At 41.7% G+C, this 23,981-nt stretch overlaps 1 protein-coding gene across 1 annotated transcript; it reads left to right on the forward strand.

Annotated features, from left to right (window-relative positions):
• The first annotated feature begins 1,269 nt into the window (after nt 1–1,269).
• si:ch211-267e7.3 (ADAMTS-like protein 2) lies at nt 1,270–22,689 on the forward strand. The gene is made up of 19 exons (XM_044027943.1): nt 1,270–1,416; nt 7,224–7,327; nt 10,375–10,447; nt 10,658–10,760; nt 10,849–10,994; nt 11,585–11,708; nt 11,983–12,066; nt 12,681–12,856; nt 12,940–13,321; nt 13,407–13,475; nt 14,372–14,645; nt 15,451–15,599; nt 18,492–18,618; nt 19,617–19,830; nt 20,080–20,235; nt 20,309–20,479; nt 20,556–20,732; nt 21,074–21,227; nt 22,020–22,689. The coding sequence occupies exons 1-19, from the start codon at nt 1,303–1,305 to the stop codon at nt 22,142–22,144; spliced, it is 2,922 nt and encodes a 973-aa protein (XP_043883878.1). The 5' UTR covers nt 1,270–1,302; the 3' UTR covers nt 22,145–22,689.
• Nucleotides 22,690–23,981: the final 1,292 nt, after the last annotated feature.

The raw sequence follows: 23,981 nt of genomic DNA on the forward strand, positions 1-23,981 counted from the left end.
GTTTACGGGGCAGATCTGCCACATCCAATATGGCGGCGACGTCAAAGTACGATTCAGTGCTCAGTGCGGCGTCTACGTATATATGTCTATGGGGGCTGAGGCTCGAAGAAATGGAAGCTCAAAGGCAAGAATTTTAATTCGACAAAGGCCTTTGATCTAAACTGTACACAATCTCAAGGAATTATTTCACATATTTTGTGTTTATTTTATTTGCATATTCTATTTTTCAACACAATCTAATTATTATTATTTTATTTATTTTATTTTTTTAGAGCTGAAACAATTACTCGATTATTAATCAATCACTAAATTCACCCTCAGTTATTTTGGTAATCGATGAATCTGTGTGTGAATGAGGTGAAGTCTGCCATCCCTGATTGCCTTGTTATATTATGTGAAAGTGGCCCAATATCCAGCCAATTATGTACTACAATTTAGTTTTACACTGTCACCACTAGGAGACCTGTTGAACCCTATTTGACATCCATCCATTGATCATTAAAAACTGCCCCCCGTAAGAGGCGTTTCAAGGAGATACAGGAACTTTTTCTAGATTTCTTTAGGTATGTTTAGACATCTAAATAGTGTTGTGTTATTGTTATTATTGTTATTTAATAGTTGAAGATTTGCTCAATCGAGGTTTAAGAACCAACTTTATTAAACTGGTTTACTTATTCAATTCAAGTTCAGTATCGCCACACTTTAAATATGAGCGAGCAAAATAATACAAGGCCACTTTTGTGATTGTACTGCAAAAATGTATACTATTACATTTTTATTAATAATATTCAAGCACCGGCTACCCCAAGGTGGTGGGAGGGGGCCCCCCCAAATGAAATTCAGCTTCAGGCCCCATAAAGGCTTTGGCCAGCCCTGGCTGTGGCGACTGTTAAGCACTTTGAGCTACTTTTTATGAATGAAAGATGCTTTTTCACTGGTACTCTGTATTTGGGACCTTTTCTTTCCATAAACACTGACCTTGTCTCATGGAGACAAAACCTGGTCCCAATGAGGCAGAAACTCGTTTTCTGAGGAACTGGTTCAGTTTAGGGCCAAGATTTGAATCGTGGTTATGGTTAATGTTAGTTTTGTATCCTGTGCGCGTGCGAGGGAGCGCGAGCGGGAGGCGTATCCTGTGCGCGTGCGAGTGAGCGCGAGCGAGGGGGCGTTCTACACCAGAAGGTGGTGGTGGGGGGGTTCGGGTGGGAGGAGGAAGGCGGGTAAGAAGGAGGAGAGGGGAGTCGAGGGAGGAGAGGAGGAGGGGAGGGGGGGAGAGTTGTCGGTCCATGACATGAATGAACCATGTTCGGTAACGGAGGCTCAGCTCTCCCGGTCTGCTCCTTCCACCTCCTGCCGCCGCTGCTGCTGCTGCTGGACCTTCCGCTGCTGCCGCTCACCCACGGCTGGTCCACTAAGGTAAAAAACTCGCCGAGCAGCCGCGTGTTCACGGTACCAGTTCGGTTGGTATAGTTCCCCCCACAATGGAGAGTAGTTTCCCCACAGAGTGGGTCACTCACTGCTGTGATGCTACCTCGCTCTCTCACACACTGTCTGGGAGAGACACCTCTCTCTTGGGCAAAAAAAGGAAATAAACAGAGCAACGGTGATGGTGTAATTGAGAATTTTGACCCAAAACGTCTTTGTGCATCGAGATACACAGTGTGTGTGCAGTGAAGCTAACTGTTGAGGGGGGAATATCGATGTTTTTCTTCAGCGAAGCGACGAGAAAAGTTGGTTAAATGAACTGTGTGTGTGTGGGCTGTCCAACATGTGTTTACATGGGTGATAAACAAGGCGGCAGAGAAGTGACATCACTGATGTGGTCTATATAATTATTTATTTAAAATCTTTGTGTGTGTCTATTATTTGTCCAGTCATACAACACGAGTAATAGGGCCAAACTATACAAAGAGTAAAAAAAGTAAATATTTCGCGAATAAAGTCGTAATATTAAAAAAAGTCATAATATTACGAGAATAAAGTCATATTAAAAACGTTTTTGTCATAATATTATTAGAAAAAAGTCATATTATGAGAAAAAAAGTCATAATATTACAATAATGAAGTTGCAATATTTTGAGAATAAAGTCGTAATATTAAAAAGTCATAACATTACGAGAAAAAAGTAAATATTACGAGAATAAAATAGTAATATTATATATATTTAGAATGAAGTTGTAATATCAAAATGCATAATACTATGAGAAAAAATTCATAATATTACAAGAATAAAGTTGTTATACTACGAGAATAAAGTCGTAATATCAAAAGTCATATTATTACTATAAAAAAGTCATAATATTACTTGACTAAGGTAATATTACGTTTGAAAAATTTAAATGAAAGCTGACTAGCATGTTTACATTGTCTTTTAGTAGTTAATATTTTGGAATTCATCACTAAATACTCTTGGTAACTTCTGCAGACACCAACTGCAGAACATCTGTGCATCTTTGACTTACCGGAAATAGTCGGGCTGGCTTATTGAAAAACCAGGAAGTGACTGCTCAAATATTCAAATTCACACTTATCTATTTCCTTCCAGAACATTATTTTTTAAAGTATTTTTCTAATTTTTAAAACGTCTACCATTCTTAGCTCTGAGTGACCAAAGACCGCCAACTCCTCGAAAGCTTCACAGTCGTCACTTTAAAATGTGCTTGACTGGAATATGCAGTATGTTTGTGGTTTTGTTGTAACACATGGCTCCGCCACAGTTACACAACCACATCAAACACATGTGTGTGGTTGTTCTTGCGTGTTTCGCTCACTCCCAGAGCGGAGTAGAAGACGTTTGGATTCCTCCCATCCAACCGCTGCTAAAAATCAGCAGTTGTGCTCGACTGGGATCCGATTTTCTACACTGGATGTAAAGAGGTGGTGTTTGCGACTCTGGTCGCAAATGCAAATGATGTCTTTAATGTAGTGTAGACTTTAAAGTATATGTTCATCTCCTACATACTGCCTTATAAGATCCTCACAAATCACACAGCGCTTAATGGATCACATGGTTTTTATAAATGTGCCTACAGCATTGAGTTTGATGTATGTGAACTGTACAATAATGGCACCCAAGACTTAACAACATGTGCTAGTGGTGAACAACAGAACAAGATAAATCACGCTCCAGAAATCGTTCTTTTTATGTCTTGACGCAGTTGAAGTAATAATTACTCTAGGAGTTGACTGATTTGGGTTTTTTTTTATGGCCGATGTGATGCAGATTCTTTTTAATTAGGGCAGCCGATGGCTGATAATTGATCTAATAAATTACATCTGTAACAAACAATGTAAAAAATTGCTTAACTTCAGTATCCCGTCCCAACAGAGGCTGATATGGGTAGCCAACGACTGATGTTTGGTGTCCATATAACCAGCCAATTTCCTTAATTTACTCAATCTGATAAAATATAATAATAAAAATTGTAAAATAATGGTCCGTCTCTCCAATCTACATTTAATGTCTGCAATGCAATTATATAGTGGTATTTTTCAATAAAAAAATAATAAGAAACAGGCCATTAGTGTTGTTCAATAGCTGTTAACTTTTTAGTATTATTTGTCATCTTTAATTAAACAGGTTGGAGCTAACCTTCATTTTACTCTGGTAACCCCCCCAGGGAATGGAGCCAAAGAATGGAAGGATAGGGGCTGGTTATTTTTGGTACTATTCCGAATGTAAAAGAAAGCACATACCATACTGTACCAAACCACTCCACTGGCGAGCATTGAGGAAACACCGGTTGCAAGGTTGTGGCGTTTTTCTGTCGCCCAATCAGCTGTAACTGGTTGCAGCTAACCTTATGGTGCATTTCCTCCGGCTCTACTCGCCTCGCCTCGCCACACCACGCCACGCCACGGTTTGAGTAGCGTTTCTACTAGCATAGTACCTGGTACCAGGTACTATTTTTAGTACATGCTCCGGCGAGGTTCCAAGCGTGCTAATAGTAGGTACTATGCGATGATTGGTCAGACTGCCGTGTGTCTGTGGAATTGGAGGCTGTAGTCCGGAGACGTGTGGACAGAAATCAAGCCAAACAGTGCCGAATTGTAGATAAGTCAAAACTAATTAATAATCCTAAAAATGTGGGTTAATCTCCAACAACTACAGAAGTCTGGTGTAAAGTCAGTAGTCACTCGTGTGTGTGTGTGTGTGTGCCGTGCATAAAACGAAGTCACCGCAGTTTCACTCAGCCGTGCAGTGATGACTCCGCCCACGTTAAGTAGGTACTTTTTTGTAGTGGAGATGCAACCTAATCGTGCCGTGCCGAGGCGAGGCGAGTAGAGCCGGTGGAAATACGCCATCTCATTATCATTTTACTTTGGTACCCCCCCAGGGAATGGAGCCAAAGAATGGAAAGGTAGGGACTGGTTATTTTTGGTACTATTCCTAATGGAAATGAGAAACACGTACCATACTGTACCAAACTGTTACATTCGATGGAAACACGGCTTATGTACGTACATATGTGGAAATATACAGTGATTCCATGTGGACACGGAACGCGGAAAGTATGATCCGAGCATATGAGTCAGTGCCTTGTACAACCACAATTCAAACTATCCATTTAGCATCGCAATGACAAGGTAAAGCCAAAAAATGTGTCAATTTTAGCTTAAATGTTGGAAAAACACACCATTGACGGAGCAGTTGGCTACACTGTCAAGTGTGTGCGTAAAAGCCCAGTTAGCTGATGGACAGACTGACATGATGACGAAACTGCTCCTCCGGACCAGAAGGCCTTGGCTCGCCGAGATGTTCAAGAAGACAACATGGTGAGAGAGCCAGCTGCCAGCCAGTACATCAGGGTGACTTGAGGTTTTCATGCTTGAAACTCTTAACAGATGCAGTTCCAGCGAGACTGTGAAGTGCAAACAATTGTTTGCAGACTCCAGCACTCGCACTTTGTCCTCTAAAATGTTAAAACACTGCTTGGCTCCTTGTTAAATTGAACGTTCATGCTATGGAGACGGACGTGAAAATGCACCATATTTTTTTGGTTAGCGTAGGGATTTTCAATTCAGTCCATTCAGTCTTGCCAATAAAAAAAGAGCTTTTTTACGGTAGAGTGAACTTTAAAGAGCCCTCGGTTTTTGTCGATGAAGTTGACAACAGATAAAAGTGATGGCAGCAGTTAAACAATGAAAAGTGCACAAAACTGGCATTTCTTCTGAAATTCTTTTGTTTTTGTGCAAGACGTCATCTGCCAACAGTGCTAAAGCAGCCTTTGCTCATTATTTTATGCAAACATGTTGTGCCAGCCGCAGTGGAGGAAGGCTATTTAAAGGATAATAACGTTCATTATTATAAAGTCACTTTTTGTTTTAAGTTGAAGTTAAGATGCTGAGATGCGGAAAAGTTAAAGGGGACCTATTATGCAAAATCAACTTTTTAATCATTTTAATACTTATATTTGGGACTCTGGAGACCCTACCAGCTGCCAAAGTGTGGAAAAAGAATACTCAGTCATTTTTTCGTGGTCCCCTTAGTGTAAGTATAGGAGATAAAACACACAATGTTGAAATGCGCATCGTGTCGTCACAATGCGCATTTCACCGCGAATGTTGCCACCCCACCAGGAAGTTTACTTCGAGAGCTCCACCTTAGCTCCACCTTGTCCCTATAAAATGCGAGAGTGCAGACGAACTGCTATGGTGCTTCATCCTTATGGTATTTTGACTAAAGCATGTCACAGACATCTTCATTAGGACACCAGGGAACTATTTTTATTATTAACTAACTTGGAGAAATAGGGTATAATATGGGACCTTTAAATTCAGCACGTTGCTACAGCCGTGTGTAATACATACAATTGGTTTGCATTTGCTGAAAAGCTAATATATGAAAAAAAAAATCCTTTTTTTATATAATCTATACCTTTTCTGAATTTATTTTGAAATAAAATATTAGCATTTAGCAATATTAGCAATATTAGCAATTAGCATGTACTAAGTGCCTAAAGTACAAACCAACACGTGGCTACCACTGTTGCCTCGCAGCAAGAAGGATGCCGGTATGTATCCTGGTTCAGGCAGTTTGGGAGTTTGAATGCTCTCACTGTGTCCAAGGGGGTTCTCTCCAGGCACTCTGGTTTCCTGATTGACGTTTTTGACCATTTTGTGGACCAGACAAACGGACAAAATTCCTTACGCACAGTACATGGGGTGGAGAGTAAGATTTATAGTGTGGTTGTTGGTGGTGGTGCGGGTGTCAGAGTAAAAACCACAGCTTCTTAACTACAAAAGAAGTCTGTTGAGGTGGTTCAGTCATCTGGTCAGGATGCTTCCTGAACGCCTTCTTTTGGAGGTCTTTACGGGCAAGTCCCACTGGGAGGAGATCCAAAAGTGGACCCAAGACCTACTGGGAATAACTCTGTTCGGCATTCACTCTTCTTAACACAATCCTGGTCAAACAAAAGAAAATCAGACATGCAGACTTCTGCCAAGGCTTATATATTTTGTCACCTGCATTTTACTTACAGGCAACTGAAAGTTTTACACATTGATCCACTGGATCCAGAAGACTTTCTGTTCAAATGAAAGTGCCACCAAATCCGTAATCTGGGCCAGATTTAGATGAAACGTAGTCTGATGGTAGGGTCTGATCCTGCTGATCCTGCATACACATATACAATTTCATTCATGTCCGATCACCATTTTTGACACTTGGTTACAGATAAACACGCACCGTAGAAAACACAATCTCTTTGGTGGAGGTAATGAATGAATGACTTACTGAAAGAAGGTATAGCCACTGACATCCCGTGCTCATGCAAGTCAATCACAGTTATAAATGTAAATTAAGATTGTTATAAGTGTGTATGTGGTGTGTGTCTGCTAGGACAGTGAAGGGAGGGTGGAGCAGCGCAACACCCATCTACATTCACGCAGCCATGGAAGTCTGAGTGACAAACAGATGAGCAGCAAGGTACGACAGAAACAATCGGGACTATTTCTAACCTCCGTCATCATGTCACTTTCCTAATCCCACTGTAAATATGCGTCCGACTGTAACAAATACATAAGGCACAAGTGGAGCCTGTAAACGTGGCGCAGAAGTTTATTGTCACATCTAAGAATGTGCTCTTGTGTCAGAGGTGAAGCCTGGTTAATATTCAGTACTAATAACACAGCTTGATGTGTTCCACCTCTCCCTTACAGAAATGACGTGATGGTTCAGGCTGTTCACTTCTGACTTTGGTTCTATGTGTGTTTACTGTCAGGAGGAGGTGTTCCAGTGGTGGGGAGAATGGTCCAGTTGGTCCTCTTGTTCCAGGAGCTGTGGAGGAGGAGTGAGGAGTCAGGAAAGACACTGTCTCATACAGAGGTATTGTGTTTGGGTTTAGAAATTGTTGCACACATGTAGCTTGAAACTGATGTGTAGTATTTATATATATATTTATATGTAGTACAATTTGTGTAACTTGAGGCCTCATCCACACAGAAAGAGAACTTTCCCAAAGTTTTAGTTCAGAATTATGTGGTTATTTTATATAATGTGCATATTAATGAAGTTTTAATGAATTTACTCAATATCTCTATTTGTTTACCAAGTCAAAATGCTATTGGGTGTTACAGATGTGGCAAATTAGTCGCTACGTTCAGCACAAGTTTGATTTATTGATGTGATTTGGGTCATGGTCGTTTGCCATATTCACAACTATGTGCTATCCCAAAAACATCACATACGCCGGGCTTAAACTTAAACTAGAACCCAGTAGACTTTGTTCTACATACAGTACATGTCTGGCAAAGACAAGTGAAATATCTCCAACATGGTGGCCACCGAAGTGCAGCTGGCCTTTGATTTGGCTGTTGCTGACTTGGGCAAAAGTTGTTAAGACATTGGTACAGGAAAACTACAACAAGCACATTTTGTTGACATAATTTCCATCATAGTCTGCATCGTCATCTGGATCATTGGTTTGATTTGTTGTAGGTCTATCCAGTTGTGTACAGAGGCATTTTGATCTACGTCTCGGTGACTACATCCTTTCCAGACTCATTCTCAATCTCATTGAGATGTGGTCTGGCATTAGCCAAGCGAGAACTACCAACTATCTGATTAGAAATTGATGAGCAGATGATGAAATTTCTTCTGATCTGGTGCTGAAATGCTCATCTGGAGGCAGATTTTAAACCCAGAGTTGTTGATGTAGCCTCAGTCTGTGTCCATTTCCAGAGTGACGATAGGTGGAGTGTTGACAGAATGTGTGTGTTTGTAGCCATCTTGTGACCTGTGACCTTCCCCTGCCAGCCTTGCGGAAGTTCCTGTCAACCAAGATTAACACCACTCTGCCCTCACTGCTGGTGCTCCGTCTCCCCCTTCTTCCCCTCTCTTTCCCCCGGCTTTGTTCCTCTCTCCTCCCCACGGTCTCTTGACGTCTGGCCCCCTTTAGTCCTCAACCCTTTTTCCTCTTTCACTCCTTTTTTTAACCCTTCCTTTACTCAATTAATCCACCACTTTGCTCCTCTTCCTCCTGCATCATCTCCTCTCCCCTCATCACCACCCTCAACCAATTACATGTGCCACTTTCACATAGTGACCTCACGCTCACCTCTTCCTGCTGTCTCTCCCACTTTACCATTGAAACCGTGTAGGAGGATGGGCTGGGGAAAGCGAGGCAGAGATAGCGAGACTGAGGTGGGGTGTGTATGTGTGTTATGTGCCGTTGGGGTTGGGGGTTAACATGGTAATGAAAGACAGATGCATTAACTCCATGCTGGAGTTCTTTAGGGTCCCCAACACACACACTTACACACATAAAGAATTAGAATCACATTGAATATAAACTACAGCACATTTAGATTTTTCTTGGTACAACTAATGCAGACACATGTTACTTGTTGCGAAATTTTGTAAACTTCTTAAGTACTGAGACCCTTGAGATGCTTTTCCAACAGCTGGTTTCAAACCAATAAAGAGTTTCCTTTTCCCTTTAATGCCAAAAAAAAGTCCCATGTTTTTAGTTCTTCGAAATCAGCTAATGTTTCCCCTCAAGACGTAAATGTATGGACTTAAAAGTCTGGGAATACAAATATACCAGGAGCAGCAGATATGACATTGTTTACTATGATACACATTTTTATCGATGGATGTCTCACATGGGTCACATGGTGGACTAGTGACTAGCACTGTGGCCTTGCAGCAACAAGAGAGTGAATTGTTGTTTGTCTCTGTGTGTTTGACCCTGCGATGGACTGGCGACCTGTCCAGGGTGGAACCCCGCCTTTGGCCCTACTGTCAATTGAGATTGGCTCCAGTGGCCCCATGACCCTCATATGAAGAATAAAGTGATAGACAAAGAATTTATGAATGAATAAAGGATGTCTCACATGGTTTTTGTGTTTGGCCAACCTCAAAAACTCTTACAAAATGGGTAACAATCACAAAAACCTTTGCGTTAATGCCCAGTTAAACGTTATTAACCGTGGTTTAACCTGCAGGCACCGCTCTGGTACTGGATGATCTTCTGCAGGTTTATAGACGCTTCAGTGGGTTGGGTTTCCTTGTTCCTCGGTTTAAGGCACTTTGCATCCACATTCCCGTCTTAGTTGCGGCTGATGATCAGAATATTCCTATTCCGTCAAAGACCCCTGACTGCACATATGGTACTTGTTCTTCTCAAAGTCAATTAGAGCTACACAACTAATGACTGGAAATGGCAAACAAAAACCAAACATAATGGTAGATATCTACTTGCTTGTCTCTGTCAAAAATAAGTTCTTTAAGCAGGGGAACTTCAAGTCGAACAAATTCGCTTAATGTTACGGCCCTGTCTTGCAGACTGCAAACAACCCTCCCCCACAACTCTTTCTATTGAACTTGTTCTCATGGCGACACATTAAAACCTTCACCCACCGACTTTTGCCAGAACACAGACACATTTTTCTCTCTTAAGTCTCGAAGCTAGCAAACTCAGTATCTCAGACCACAACCAAATAATTTATTCTGTATGTCCACATTCGGCAGTTCTCCAGTCTTTCCCAACTGTAAACATTTAGGCAATAGTCTTGATTTATAAGTTTGAAGTGAAGAGGTGTCTCTCTGTGGAATCGGTTTATGGAGCAGCCAGCAATGCAGTTTAAAAATTCAGCTTTTCCAGAGGCCAGTTATCCCAACTGTAGTTTGTCCAGAAACTTTATGATTGAATTAAACATTAGACATTTCAATTTTTGTACATGACAGTGCCTTTTTAATAAGCTGAAGGAGTATATGGTACCTCTTTCTTTCCTGTACGTGCTGTAATTGGTGGTCAGATGAAAGGAAGTGGTGGAAATGTTCTTTTACTTTTCACATTTCTTTTATTATTGCGTATTGTCCATCTTCTGCAGTAACAGTCACCATGTTTTGTCTTGTTCTCTGTATTTCAGGTTGTCCACCTCGCAGAACAACAGCTCATATTGTGTTGGCTCTCCAAAACAATACCAGCTCTGCCCAAACCAGGTACTGATAATTATTTGTTTGATTTTAACAGATTAACTGCTTTAGTTGTTATACATGAACTGTTACAACAAATAAAGTTATGTCATTGTATGCAAATCTTCTGAAATACATAGAAAAATTAAGCACACAATTTGTCTACAGCGTACCATCAGTGTTTGGAAATCACTGCTTTAAGTTGTAGATGTGTGTGTGTGTGTGTGTTGTCTCCAGCCATGTCCCAGTCCCAGTGTTAGCTTCAAACAGCACCAGTGTTCCCAGTTTAACTCAAAAGCTTTTGGAAGAAGATACCACCAGTGGGTTCCTCTTTACCCAGGTCAGTTTTACATTCAGCTTCTCTATAATTGACACTGTAATATCACTGAGATTAAAAATAAAATAACCTGTCATTTCCTTTCCTGTAGCCGATTACATCAGCATCTCCAATAAGCCATGTGACCTGCAGTGCACAACCATCAGCGGTGAGCGACAGCTCCTCGTTCCAGCCCACGATGGCACGTTCTGCCGTGATACGAAATACCACGGCGTCTGCATAGAAGGAATTTGTCAGGTGATTTATTTAATACCATCATTATTAGCATTATTAGTATTAGTGTGTTTCTTGTACAAGGACCAATATGCTATGCTTTCAACGGCCACTATGTTGACACCAATGAAAACAGACAAGCATTAAGTTACTTACTAGTCCACAGAGCTCTTTATTGTGGAAATACCAGATACCAATACCTTGTCTGAAGATGTTTTAGCCTGAGCAACAAGAAGTAAAGAAAAGAGAGTCCCCGTTAGCAATTATTTTCACCATTAATCAAGTACTTGTTGATTGTTGTGTGTCGCAATCCTCAACAACAATCAGGTTCTCAGATGTCTTGTTTTGTCCTCAAATCAAAATGATTCAGATTCAATGATTTCTTTTGTTATATGGAGCAAAGAAACCAGAAAATATTCGTGTTTAAGAAGCTGAAAAATCAGAGAAACTTGACAGGTGTGTTGTTTTTGACAGGTCCTAAAATGCAACTGAAACTACCAAAAACAAAATATCTTTTCAGGCAGAATTTTGCATATTGGACCTTTTTAATATGTTTTTTTTATAATCATAACGAGCTGACTGATGTGATTTGAACTTCTCTTCTCCTCCTCCAGCCTGTAGGGTGTGATGGTGAGCTCTACAGCAGTAAGACGGTGGACAGATGTGGAGTGTGTGGAGGCAATGGCGCATCATGCCAACGCATCTCTGGATCATACAGGAAGGCACTCACACAGTTAGGTAACACACAAACACACATGCAGACAAATGTAGATTCTAATGAGTTGGTTTACTGTATGATAGATGAGTGCACACATTTGCTGTTGTCACAATTTCATTGCATATACAGTACATTTATAGCACTGCTAGAATAGTTTATCTTCTTTTGTTATTTTTTTAATCCACTTCTCCAATCTATCCACTTTTATACAAGTTTTCCCTGGTGAGAGTTAGTTCGCGTCACAAAACATTATTGACTAGGTTCTGAAGTCTGTATTTCTTTTTGTCCCATCAGGCTACTACGTGTTCATCACTAACATCCCAACTGGAGCCACTGACATTCAGATCATAGAGAGACACAAGACTGAGAACATCCTGGGTGAGAACCTCCAACTTCTTTAAGGTCAATATACTGAGTATGACGTCACCAGGTTTTCAGAGAAGTACACCGTGACAGTGGTTTTACATAGTTCTTAAATATTTACATGCAGATTTCAGGTTTAATTCTGGGTAATTTGGTACTATCGTTTTTGCCGTGTTACATGTTTGAACTGGGAATGAAGTCACATCTGAGGACGTTTGGTGGTTAATATTAGCGTTATAGCAACACTCGCCAACTAGCAAGCTAATCTAGTCGTTTATGATAAACACAGCAAAAGTGATTGGGTTTTTTTAACTACAAGTTTCTCATTTTGAAAATGTCTTCTGCATTATAGCTAAGTTTGCTAACTAGCATGCTAATCTAGTCCATTTAATTAACACAGCCACAAAAATGTAAGTAGTTGGTTTTTTTAATTAAAAACTACAGCTTTCACTTTAAGTCCATTTATTTCTGAAACTATTGTAATGTGGTATTTGTTGACATTTTCTTCCACGTTATGGCAAGATTTACTTTTACACGTAAGTGTATTTCAACTGTGATGAAAATGATGTACGTGTGAGTTCTGAGCTTCTCTTAGTCCGAACCCTGTCGTGTTTCCCCCTCATCTCTAGCCCTGTCAGATGAAGCCGGTCATTTCTTCTTCAACGGAAACACGGTGTTTGACAACCCTCAGAACTTCCGCGTGGCAGGAACCGTGTTCAAGTACCGACGTCCGAGCAACATCTTCTCTGACGGGCTGGAGTACATCATAGCACAGGGGCCGACGCTGCACGGCCTTAATGTCATGGTAGCATTTACGTTTACACACGTGTGAGATTGTTTTAAATATGAATTAGTATATGTTTCTTATTTGTACATTTTGTTGTGTAGTACTACAACTTGAACGGGAAGCTCCCGCACATCACCTACGAGTTCACCGTGCCCCTCCACTCTTATGACATCACTGCAGCAGAAGGCGTCACTACAATTCCTGACCACTCTCACCTCAACTTCACGCATAACGAGTTGAGTGAGGAGGGGAGACTGTCGAACCACAGTAGAGGGAGCCTCCATCACTACAACGCTCACGAGGAAGAAGAAGACGAAGAAGAAGAGGAGGAGGAGGAAGAAGAAGGAGCTGTGTGGGAAATCCGAACGCCCAGCCCCCCACCACCAGCGGCCATGTTGGTGTACAGACCGGCAGACGTCACCGGTCACGTGTTCAGCCACAATGACGTGGAAGAGCAGGGACCTCCTGCACCACCTGGTTACAGTGAGTGAGAAGCTTCCCGACAACATCAGCTGAAATGTCCACTGTGTTCTTTCTTCTCCTGAGTCTCATCTCTTCGTTTGTTCAGGGAGTTCCTCTAATTCCATCGACGAGCCATCAACTACTGATGACAACACTCTGATTCTCACTTTTCCAGGCAGGAAACACAAATGAAACCTTTTTTTTCTACCCATTGTTTAGTTTTAAAATTTCACATTCACCCTAAAAAGGTATTTTCTATTAATACAAGGAAAGTCTGTCTGTTAATCACTTAACTGTCTAAGCGATTGCTTGACAGACTTCAAACTTGGTTTGACCAGTGTGTGCAGTGACTTGTTTAGATAAGAAACGCAAGAGAACGGGTACTGGTACTGCTCTAGTTTTGTTCTCAGAAATTCTCAGAAAGCTATTTCAAGAATAATTTTAACTAAAATGTTTGGATTATACATTTTTAGAGGTTATCATCTCGCTAATTGGTTAGGGTTGGGCCACAGCAGGGTAAAATCCTCCGCACAAAGGGAATTAAGTGGGTGGAAAGGCACTATAATCCCTATTTAAATACATAGTACAAGCACCAGTGTGCATTTCTTTAACTGTACTTGACCTTTAAAAGGGAATTAAGTTGCCGGAAAGGCACTATAATCCTCGTTTAAACACAAAGTACAAGCATTTCTGTGATTGGACTTGACCTTAAAACTCCATTTTAGGAGAGAAAATGTGTGGAACATCACTCCAGGAGACAAAGAAAATGTAGAAATGGCATTTCTTACAGGAAATACTGATGATATAATAACTCCTGGCTGGCTAATGGTCAAGGTCACATGACATGATGTTTCCATAGCAACCTGATCGCACAAAACAGCCAAAGTGGCTCAGTACTACGTAAACAAAGAAGAACTATATAATTTCTAGTATAAGAAGACCACTGAAGTTCTATGTTGCAATCTGTAGCCTCACCATTAGATGTCACTAACTCCGACACACTGGACCTTTTAGGGTCAACACGTTCATGTTACAACCACTCATTTTTAAATTTCCTCTCTGCGTCCGCAGGGAGTCAAAGTATTCATCCTGCAGTTCTGCCTGAAGAGGATCCTTATCTGCTGCTGGAGGAGCTCCAGTTCAACCAGACACACAGCAACATACACTCCCTCACACAGTCCAACACGTACGGTGTGAAACGCACACTCACTGAGCTTCATTCAGCAGCAGCAGCGGCAGCAGTGACACATGCAGACACAGTGTCGTCCATGGACGCTGTCACACACACTGGCGCGGTGGTGCAGCTGCAGCAGGTGTCTGCAGTGCAGGCAGCAAACACAGAGAGGTACAGCTGTTCACCACCACTCTGTGACAATGCAGCTTTTGTTTTTTTACCATGTATTTGTCTTAAACACATTTTCTTGTTTAACACCGTTTTGCTTAAATTCAATACATTCTCCATTTCTTAAATACAGAGATACAATTTTAACATTTTCTTTGTATTTATTTTCCACTCCATGCAGAATATAATGCCATATAAACCACAAATGTCTATCTTGACTGGGAAAAAAGAGGGAGGTTATTGGTACAGATATAGAAAATTCTCAGTTATTAACAGTAGGGCTGCTGCAACTAACAATTATCTTCACAATTGGTCCATAAAATGACAGAAAATGTTAAAAAATTTTGATCGATGTTTCCCAAACATCAAAAATGTTATTCTCAAATGTCAAAAAAACCAAAATGATTCAGTTTTAAAGGTCCCATAGCCCGGAAGTGCCAATTAACGCTGCATTTTTGTGTGTATCTGCGTCATTACCTCGTTTATGAAGCCCTAAAAGTCCATAACAATCAGTTCAGCCACTGCTGAGAGCGCAGGGTTTGATTGTTTTCCTGAGCTCTATAAAGCGGAACGGCACTCCGTTGACTAGTTACGTAACTGTCGAATTTCACCACTCCAACAGTGCCTCCTAGTCCGGGCACTAGAGTCCGGGCACATCCGGTCACATCCGGTAACGTATTTTCAACCGTAGAAGAAGAAGAACTACTCTCGTTGTAGCTGCTGAGTTCCGTACAACGATACACTCAGCAGCTACAACGATTTCTTGTAGCTGCTGATTTCTTCTTCTAACTAAATGAACATTTTGTTTGTATGACATATTTAATATTTCACTGTTTCCTCTTTGTTTCCTCTGTAGCAATGACTTTGACGTGGGTCTGGACCCAGATATTAGTCTGGCTGACATGTATCGCTGGAAGGTTTCTGCTTACGCTCCGTGCAGCACCACCTGTACAACAGGTAAACTCTTCCTACACCTCATGTATATACTGTATGATGTTAGTGAGATCAATATTTTCTCAGGTGATACTTGATATAAAGACATTAAGAACTTCTCATTTTTAGCATCCTGACCTGTCACTATACATCTAACTACATCTAAAACACATTTTTAGCCAATTAACAAATGTCTCATCTGCTAAAATCTATACCCACTTAAGTCTAGGATATCTTAAAAAATATAGTCACCAATTTATCTTGTTGTTAGACTGCGTTTTACAACGAGAAACTTAAAGGGATTTGCTTCCCTCCCTCAGTTTTCCACTGGGTTGTAAAAAATCTGTTTTTCCCTTACCAATTTTACTGCATCATTTTAATTGTGTAAATCTAACTTGTGTAGTATAGTAAGTAATATAACAACAAAATCAGTAACTATTCTCCTTCCACAAGTCTTTATGTGTGTGGTGTGAAGATTTTCTCCAAGACTTGATTCAACCATGCTCCTAAAGGACAAAGAATACAATTACACATGAAATATGAACGAAGACTCGACTTTTTTCCAAGAAACATAAACCTTTCAACAAAATATGCCAACTGAGTTAGCTGTGAACATTATAATTTTGTCTATAATGGCTATGAATAACATTAGATGTTAGTACACACAGAACATGACCGTGGTGTGAAAACATTGTTACTTCTTGAACAAATATGAAAAACATTAAAACATTTATTTTCATTATTCTCAAGCAAAAGCAAGGTGGCTTTACTTTGCTATCAGTTAACTTAGATATTTCGTATGTATAATTGTCTATCAAACGTTACTTTGACAAATGTGAGCAGAAATAGAGTGGAGCATTAGCGTCAGTCTTACCTCTTCGTGACGTCTTTGTTTTGGAAATGGAGACCGTGAACCAGAGTTTCCAGCTTTTCCATGTCTTCAGTGTCTTCTCCAAAACTCGTAACAAGCTTAGCATAGCTTAGCTTAGCCTTCAGGCATCAGGCTTGCACAACTCTCAAACTCTGACCGGCAAATGATGGGAACTTACTGTTTGTCCTTTCCTTGTTTTTACTGCAAATCCCGGTACAATGTAGCACCATAGAAAAACAACCTGAGTCATTTACAGGTCTGTAATGTATTCACCGACAAATCCCTCACAGGGATTTGTGTGTTTACACAACTAGCGCTGTCTGCTTCGAAGCTTAAGACAGCAAGACTCTCGTGGGGCAGCAAGTGCAGTGCATTCTGGGAGTTGTCTTTCATCTACATGAGCCAAAATTAAATTTTTCTGTTTTGAAGAAGGCACTTCAAATATTATTTCACATTTCTACTACATAGATGGTCTAGTTTTAATAGACAGTCATCTTCCCAACGGTGGACTATCCCTTTAAGTTTGAAAACCGCACACTTGCACACAATCTGCATTTTTAGGAGAGAAGTCTGACTGCTCAAACTACAGGGGCATAATACTACTGTCTATTGCTGGGAAGATCTTAGCAAGGGTCATCCTGGACCGACTCATCCCAACAGTTGCTGAGGAGATGCTACCAGAAAGCCAGTGTGGCTTTAGGGCAAACAGAGGCACGACAGACATGACTTTTGTTCTAAGAGAAATCCAAGAAAAGTGTAGAGAGCAAAACATGGGACTATATGCCGCTTTCATAGATCTTACAAAGGCCTTCGACACCATCAGCCGCGATGGGTTCTGTAGAATTCTAGTAAGACTAGGCTGCCCACCAAAACTCCTTCAAATACTGCAACAGCTACATGAAGGCCAATTAGGACAAGTCAAACACAAAGGTGATTTGTCAGACCCATTCCTCATTGAAAATGGTGTTAAGCAAGGACGCGTTCTAGCACCCACATTATTTGCCATATTCTTCAGCGTGATGCTAAGGGAAGGACCTCACAGAAGGAATCTACATACGCTTCCGTACGGATGGGAGTGCTTTCAACCTCTGTAGACTCCTGGCTCGCACCAAAACCCTGGAAGCATTGATATTAGAGCTACTGTATGCAGATGACTGTGCTCTTCTTGCTCATACAGAAGAAGGCCTCCAGAGAGCTGTCAATCATTTTGCTGATGCGGCACAGGCCTTTGGCCTCACTATAAGCCTCAAGAAAACTGAAGTGCTTCACCAGAAATCACCAAACGGGACCTACCAGCCACCTCACATAAGTATTGATGGAACACAGCTCAACACAGTACAACACTTTACATACCTTGGGAGTGTTATCTCCAACGATGCTTCAGTTGCCAAATATGTGGACAACTGACTCTCCAAAGCCAGTAGTGCATTTGGTTGCCTACAGAAACATGTCTGGAAGAACCACTCCCTAAAGCTTCTGGAACGCTTCCATCAGAGATGCCTTCACTCCATCATAGGCATCAAATGGCAAGACTTCAAAACCAATAACGAGGTTCTGACGCGAGCCAACTTTTCCAGCATTGAGGCCATGGTCCTGTCCAGACAGCTCCATTGGGCAGGCCACCTGTCACGCATGGAAGACACCCGAATGCCAAAAGCTGTATTCTATGGTGAACTATGCCAAGGTAAAGCCAAGAAAGTGCTACAAAGACCAGCTAAAACAGGAGCTCAGAGTGGCTGACGTTCCTGCAGCCAACTGGGAGAACATTGCTGCAAACAGGTCAAACTGGAGATTGCTGACAAAAAGACACGCTGAGGCGGCTAACCAGAACTCACCAATGACCCATGCCGAGTTCATCTGCCAGAGATGCAGCAGAGCATTCCGCTCGAAGATAGGCCTTTACAGCCACCAGAGGGCATGTTCAACCCCTTCCCACTGATCCTCGACGACGGGGAATGAGCCATACAAACATTTGGTGACAAATATAATTTAAGACATTGTAAACTGGCATTAAAAAGTATGTGTGTGATTGTGTGTATTACCAGGTATCACCACCAGCTACGCCCTGTGTGTCCGTTATGATGGCACTGAAGTGGACGACAGTTACTGTGACTCTCTGACCAAACCAGAGCCCACACACGAGTTCTGCACTGGAAAAGAATGTCCTCCACGGTACAACCACTACTCCTCTCGCTCACTGACACTAATTCAATTGTTCATACTTTGGCAAACGCTTCAGTAACAAATGCAGAAGAGGTGATGACTAACTAGTGTGGGAGAGTCATTTTAGATGACTCATCACATTTAATAGATACAGGAAGAAAGCATCAACTACTGGTCTTTCAACAGAGAGAAAACTAATGACCGTTTTATTAATTTTAGAGTCAATAACCTGTATGTAAAACAGAAAATATAGGTTTTTCTAGTCATGTGGGCTTACACTGAGGAGTATTTAATATTTACTTTAATGTAATTTACATAGATCTACTAATTTATTGCTTTATTGAATGATTAATTATTTATTAAGGGGATATTTAAGTACTTCTGATTTCATTAACTTGTTTTTGAGAAGCATAACTGATAAAGTTGAAAACTTAAGATTTTGACATTGACAGTTTTAAGTCTGCTTAAGGTTTGCAATTTCCAATGAAATTGTCTAATATTAGGTCATATAGGTCCATGTTATTGTGTAGTTTTATAGAAATCTAAGTGGCCTTGGGCTTTTGGAATTTTCTTTCTTGTATTTTTTATTTGTTTCTACTTAGCTATCTTTTTAGTTAGCTATCTTTAGCTATTGTTTTCCTTTCTTTTTAGTTAGCCATCTTTAGCTATTGTTTTCCTTTCTTTTTAGTTAGCCATCTTTAGCTTTTTTTTTCTTTCTTTTTAGTTAGCTATATTTGGCTGTTTGTCTTTCTAGCTAGCTAGCTTTCAATAGAATCTTTTTTCTTTTTCTTGCTAGCTAGCTATATCTGGCTATTTTCTATCTAGAGAGATTTGTTTATGTATCTGTAGTAATTTATGTCAAATTATTGCTAATGTAGGATTTAAATATTTGACATAGGTGATGAAAAAATCTAGTAAATATAGTAGCTTTAAAATGTTCTTTTAGATTCAAACTGGCTTTTTGTTCAGGAGTTACTGACGACACCACCTCATTCTTTGTTTCACAGGTGGGAGACCAGTGGGTGGAGCGATTGCTCTCGTACCTGCGGTGAGGGTGTCCAGTATCGTACAGTGCGTTGCTGGAAGATGCTGTCGCCGGGCCTCGACTCCTCCGTCTATGATTCCCTGTGTCTGTCACACGATCTGCACAAACCGGCCAACAGAAAGGTCTGTCACGGACAGAGCTGTGGACCACAGTGGGAGGTGTCCGAGTGGTCGGAGGTAATAATACAAGCTTTCGCACAGTGAACAAACTCCAAGTACAAGAAGAAGATGGCATCAACAAATGGTAGAGCAATAGAACAATTTTCACTATCACTCTGGGATCCGTTTTCCAAATTTCACGGTTACCTGAACCTAGGCTTGAGTCTGACTCCTCCAAGTTTGAAATTGATATGAAATGAAATGGAATTAAAACACAAAACACACACAAATATCAAAAATATATTTGTATTCTTTTGGGGTTTTTAGTGCTCGGCCCGCTGCGGCTCTCGGGGTGTTCGGACTCGGGAGGTCCGCTGCTCCATGGAGATGAGGCTGTGCAACGAGACCCATCAGCCAATAGAGAGTCAGGAATGTGAAGGTCCGCCCTGCGACAGAAGATGGACAGTTTCTGACTGGGGACCTGTGAGTTTAATAACACACACACAAACACACATAGTTTAACTTTAAGATTAAAACATGTACGTGTGTGTGCCAGTGCTCAGGTGTGTGTGGCGAGGGAAGGATGGTACGTGCAGTGACTTGTCGATCGTCCGGTGGGGTAGTAATGTCAGAGGAGCAGTGCGACCAGTCGCTGCGCCCTCTGGCCATCTATCCCTGTGGTGACAGAAACTGCGCCCCCCACTGGGTGGAACAGGAATGGCAGCAGGTAATTGTCTCCCTCGCTTTGTTTGTGACACTTTTAACATGACGAGAATCACAGTGAACCCCACTTTGTCTGCCAGTGTAACGCCAGCTGTGGCCGCGGCGCACGACAGCGTCAGGTGGTTTGTGCCGGACTAGAAGGCGGGGTCTTCAAAGAGTTTCCAGACAGCAGCTGTGACCTCAACAACAAACCAGAGACGAGCTCCTCCTGCTTCCAGAGACCCTGCTCCAAGTGGTTCACCACATCCTGGTCCCAGGTGACTCCCTATGTGTGTGTCTGTGTGTACAAACCTTTGTGAGGACAAAAGGATGTTTTGGTTTAAAAACGTCACTTGAATCGGCCACAGACTGTTGCTAGCATCTTAAAACTACTCTTTAACTTGGTTCTTCTTTTTTTTTAGAATAAAAGGTGCTGAATTCCAGTTGAATGCCAGTTAAAAAAACTTGAACCTACAGTATAATCCCATTTGAAATGTTTAAATCTAGATTAAAAGGCCTTTGTAGTAGCAAAGAGTTGCAGCTGTTGTGTTGTATGATCATCGCTAAAATGTGGTGAAAAAATGAAAATCCCCTGTTACCTCTCACCCACCCTCCTCAGTGCAGTAAGACCTGTGGGAGCGGTGTCCAGGTCCGAGAAGTCAAGTGTTACCAGGGGGAGGAGCTTGTAGCCAGGGGCCTCAGCTGCGACTTGGCCCTGAAGCCCGAGGCTCGACAGAGCTGTGAGATCCAGAGCTGTCCAACAGAAGCACCAGGTAGAGAAAACAAACATCCTCACACCACACACACACAAACACACACACACACTGGAGCTGACGCAACACATCGGCTCACTTTCAGCTCTGTTAGTGGACGAGGAATCGACTCCCAACATGCGTCACTGCGACTGTGTTTTGTGTTTTTGTGTCGTGTCCTGATAAACAACAAATGTGCGCAGAATACGGGATGCTAAGGTACTTTTCACACCCAGTCATGGAGTTAGCTCGATCACTTGTGTCTGATCACGTAACTCGTAACAAGAAAACACAGTCAGCGACTGGGGCTAATTCTAACCAACACCGTGCTCACTTTATGCCCTGCTCTCTTCTTCTTGCATCATGTTTTACGTAGTGCGTAACTTTTAAATATAACCTAACGTCTGCTGCATTAAACCATCGTCAAATTAGTTCACACGTCTATCAGCTCCACACGACTCTCTTTGGTGTTTAGATGTTGTGTCACCCGGCGACATTCACACGCTGCACACAGGAAGTGATTTGTTTTACAACACAGGCAACAGCAAGAAAGAAGTGTCTACGAAAAGTGGATTCTCGTTCTGCGGTTGTTGGACAGGATAAACACTTCTCGACCCCGCCCGCACCAAATCTCCTGCTGTATACACACAAACACTCCCTCAGTGAGGTCTGATAGTTTTGCTTGACAGAGCCTGTTTCTATTCACAAACTAAAATTACAACTGACTGCAGCCATAAGTCATTTCATTTTCTGAATATTGACGTCTTCATTTTTCGTGTGTTTGTCCAGCGGCGGCTCCGGCAGCGTCCGTAGCTGTGGACGACTCCTGTCAAGACAAACCAACGGCCAACTGTGCTCTGGTCCTGAAGGTGAAGCTGTGCTCTCACTGGTACTACAGAAAGGCCTGCTGTCAGTCCTGTAAGGCGCCGCGGCCCTGAACCTGTCGCAAACCACAACCTTTTCCGCGCCAACCACTGGTACCGACGGTCACACGACAACGTTCTCTTATTGGTGCTACACAAACACCTGCTGCTAGCAAAGGGATTGGCCTTCTGACGTCAACATTTACCTTTATTACTGTTAGCCTGTCGCTGACGTCAAAGGTCCATGCCGTGGTCACTGCCTTCTACGTGTCAGTGTTACTCCTTTACTCGTCCCCCCCCTCCTCACAACAACAGTTGATCATAAATGTGAGTCTTTCTTTTTAACCCTTTTATGACGATCATGAAAAAAATTTTCATCTGCCCTTTTTTTCCAAGATAACTTTCACTTTCCATATCTGGCAGTTATTCAACCGTTTAGGAATTACAGTACTGAGAAGCTGAGGTCACAAACGTGTGACGTGCTGGTGAATCTCGTCAAATCTCTCATGTGATTGGGCGGTCGTTCCACAGAAGTCCTGAGGCTCTACTGTAATGACAAGTATATGAGCGCAAAGCTCTATTTCTCTGCTTTCCAATATTCATTCATCCATCTTCTACCACTTTATTCTCCACATGACATAGGGCAAAAGGCGGGGTCACACCTTGGACAAATCGCTGGTCCATAGTTTTTGAATTTTCTTTATATCACAAACACGATCTAGGAGTTTGTACGTGTGCCAGATGGTCACAGAAGAGTTAAATAACATTAAAAATCATGCAGTTAAACAAGTCCTGATGCAAAACTACCACAGAATCTGCTCTGACACAGTATTTACCTTAAGGTTATAGCAGTCTAATGATTTAGCCAGAGTGCAGCTAAAGGCCAGGAGACATCAAAGCATATGTGCCGTGCACCAGTCCTTGTTGGTAGACCTTTTTTTTCTGAGCAGCATCGTCGTTGAAAGATAAACTACTCTGATCGGCTATTAGCCGAGCAATTCGTAGCACAAAACAACAACAAATGTCACAAAAACAGATAAAGGACGACAGAAACGGTGAAAATTTTCCAAAAATTGCAAACGCATAAGGCCGTTCTTCTTCTTCAGCTTTGTTTATAAAATGTCATCTTCTCAACCGACATTCTCACGATTAAGCAAACTAAAGAACACTAATCTGTTTTGTTGCGGGGTCTTCCACGTTCCCACTTTCTTTCCACATAGACAACCGCCACCTGCTGGCCCAAAGACGTACTGCACCTCTTGTGCTTAGAGGTCCATCCAGAGGTGTTTTTTCTGAATACATTTCTTTTATCAAGATAGCCTTAAAAGTTCCAGTGTGTAAGGTTAAGTGACATCTAGTGGTGAGACTGCAGATTGCAACAAATGTCTTCTGCTAATTTTTAAAGCATGTCGGTAAACCTCCGGTGGCCCTCTCATACTCAGAAAGGATGGACACACACTTTATTGTTAATCTCGGTCCTCTCTGCGACATTTCCTCCTCCTTTGTCGGTTTACGTCAATTCAACCCGATTCAAAGGGTACGAATGTTACGCACTGGACCTTTGAAAGTGATTCACTGACCACCACCTCCCCAGACAATGTGAAGATAGACTACAGCTTTAAACTCACTCCTTTACTTTACCGTTTCTTCTTCATGTCCAACCTTGTCACTGCAGCTCCGACCATTTCACGATATTAAAACCTGTCATCTGTCCACCCGTCCCTCTGTAAAGTCATGATCTCTATACTTGTGAATGACTTCACATCCTCTCCAAGGAGCCATGTTCCTGTGCATCCAAAGCTCATAAAAGGCCCAAAGACTAGTGTGTAACTTTAGGACCAGGACTGACCCATGTCAAGTTTACCTGTGTGTATTCATGTGGAAAAAAAACACCAGTATTTCTGTAATTACT

The sequence above is a fragment of the Solea senegalensis genome, linkage group LG1, assembly GCF_019176455.1.
Source record: "Solea senegalensis isolate Sse05_10M linkage group LG1, IFAPA_SoseM_1, whole genome shotgun sequence".
Lineage (NCBI taxonomy): Eukaryota > Metazoa > Chordata > Actinopteri > Pleuronectiformes > Soleidae > Solea > Solea senegalensis.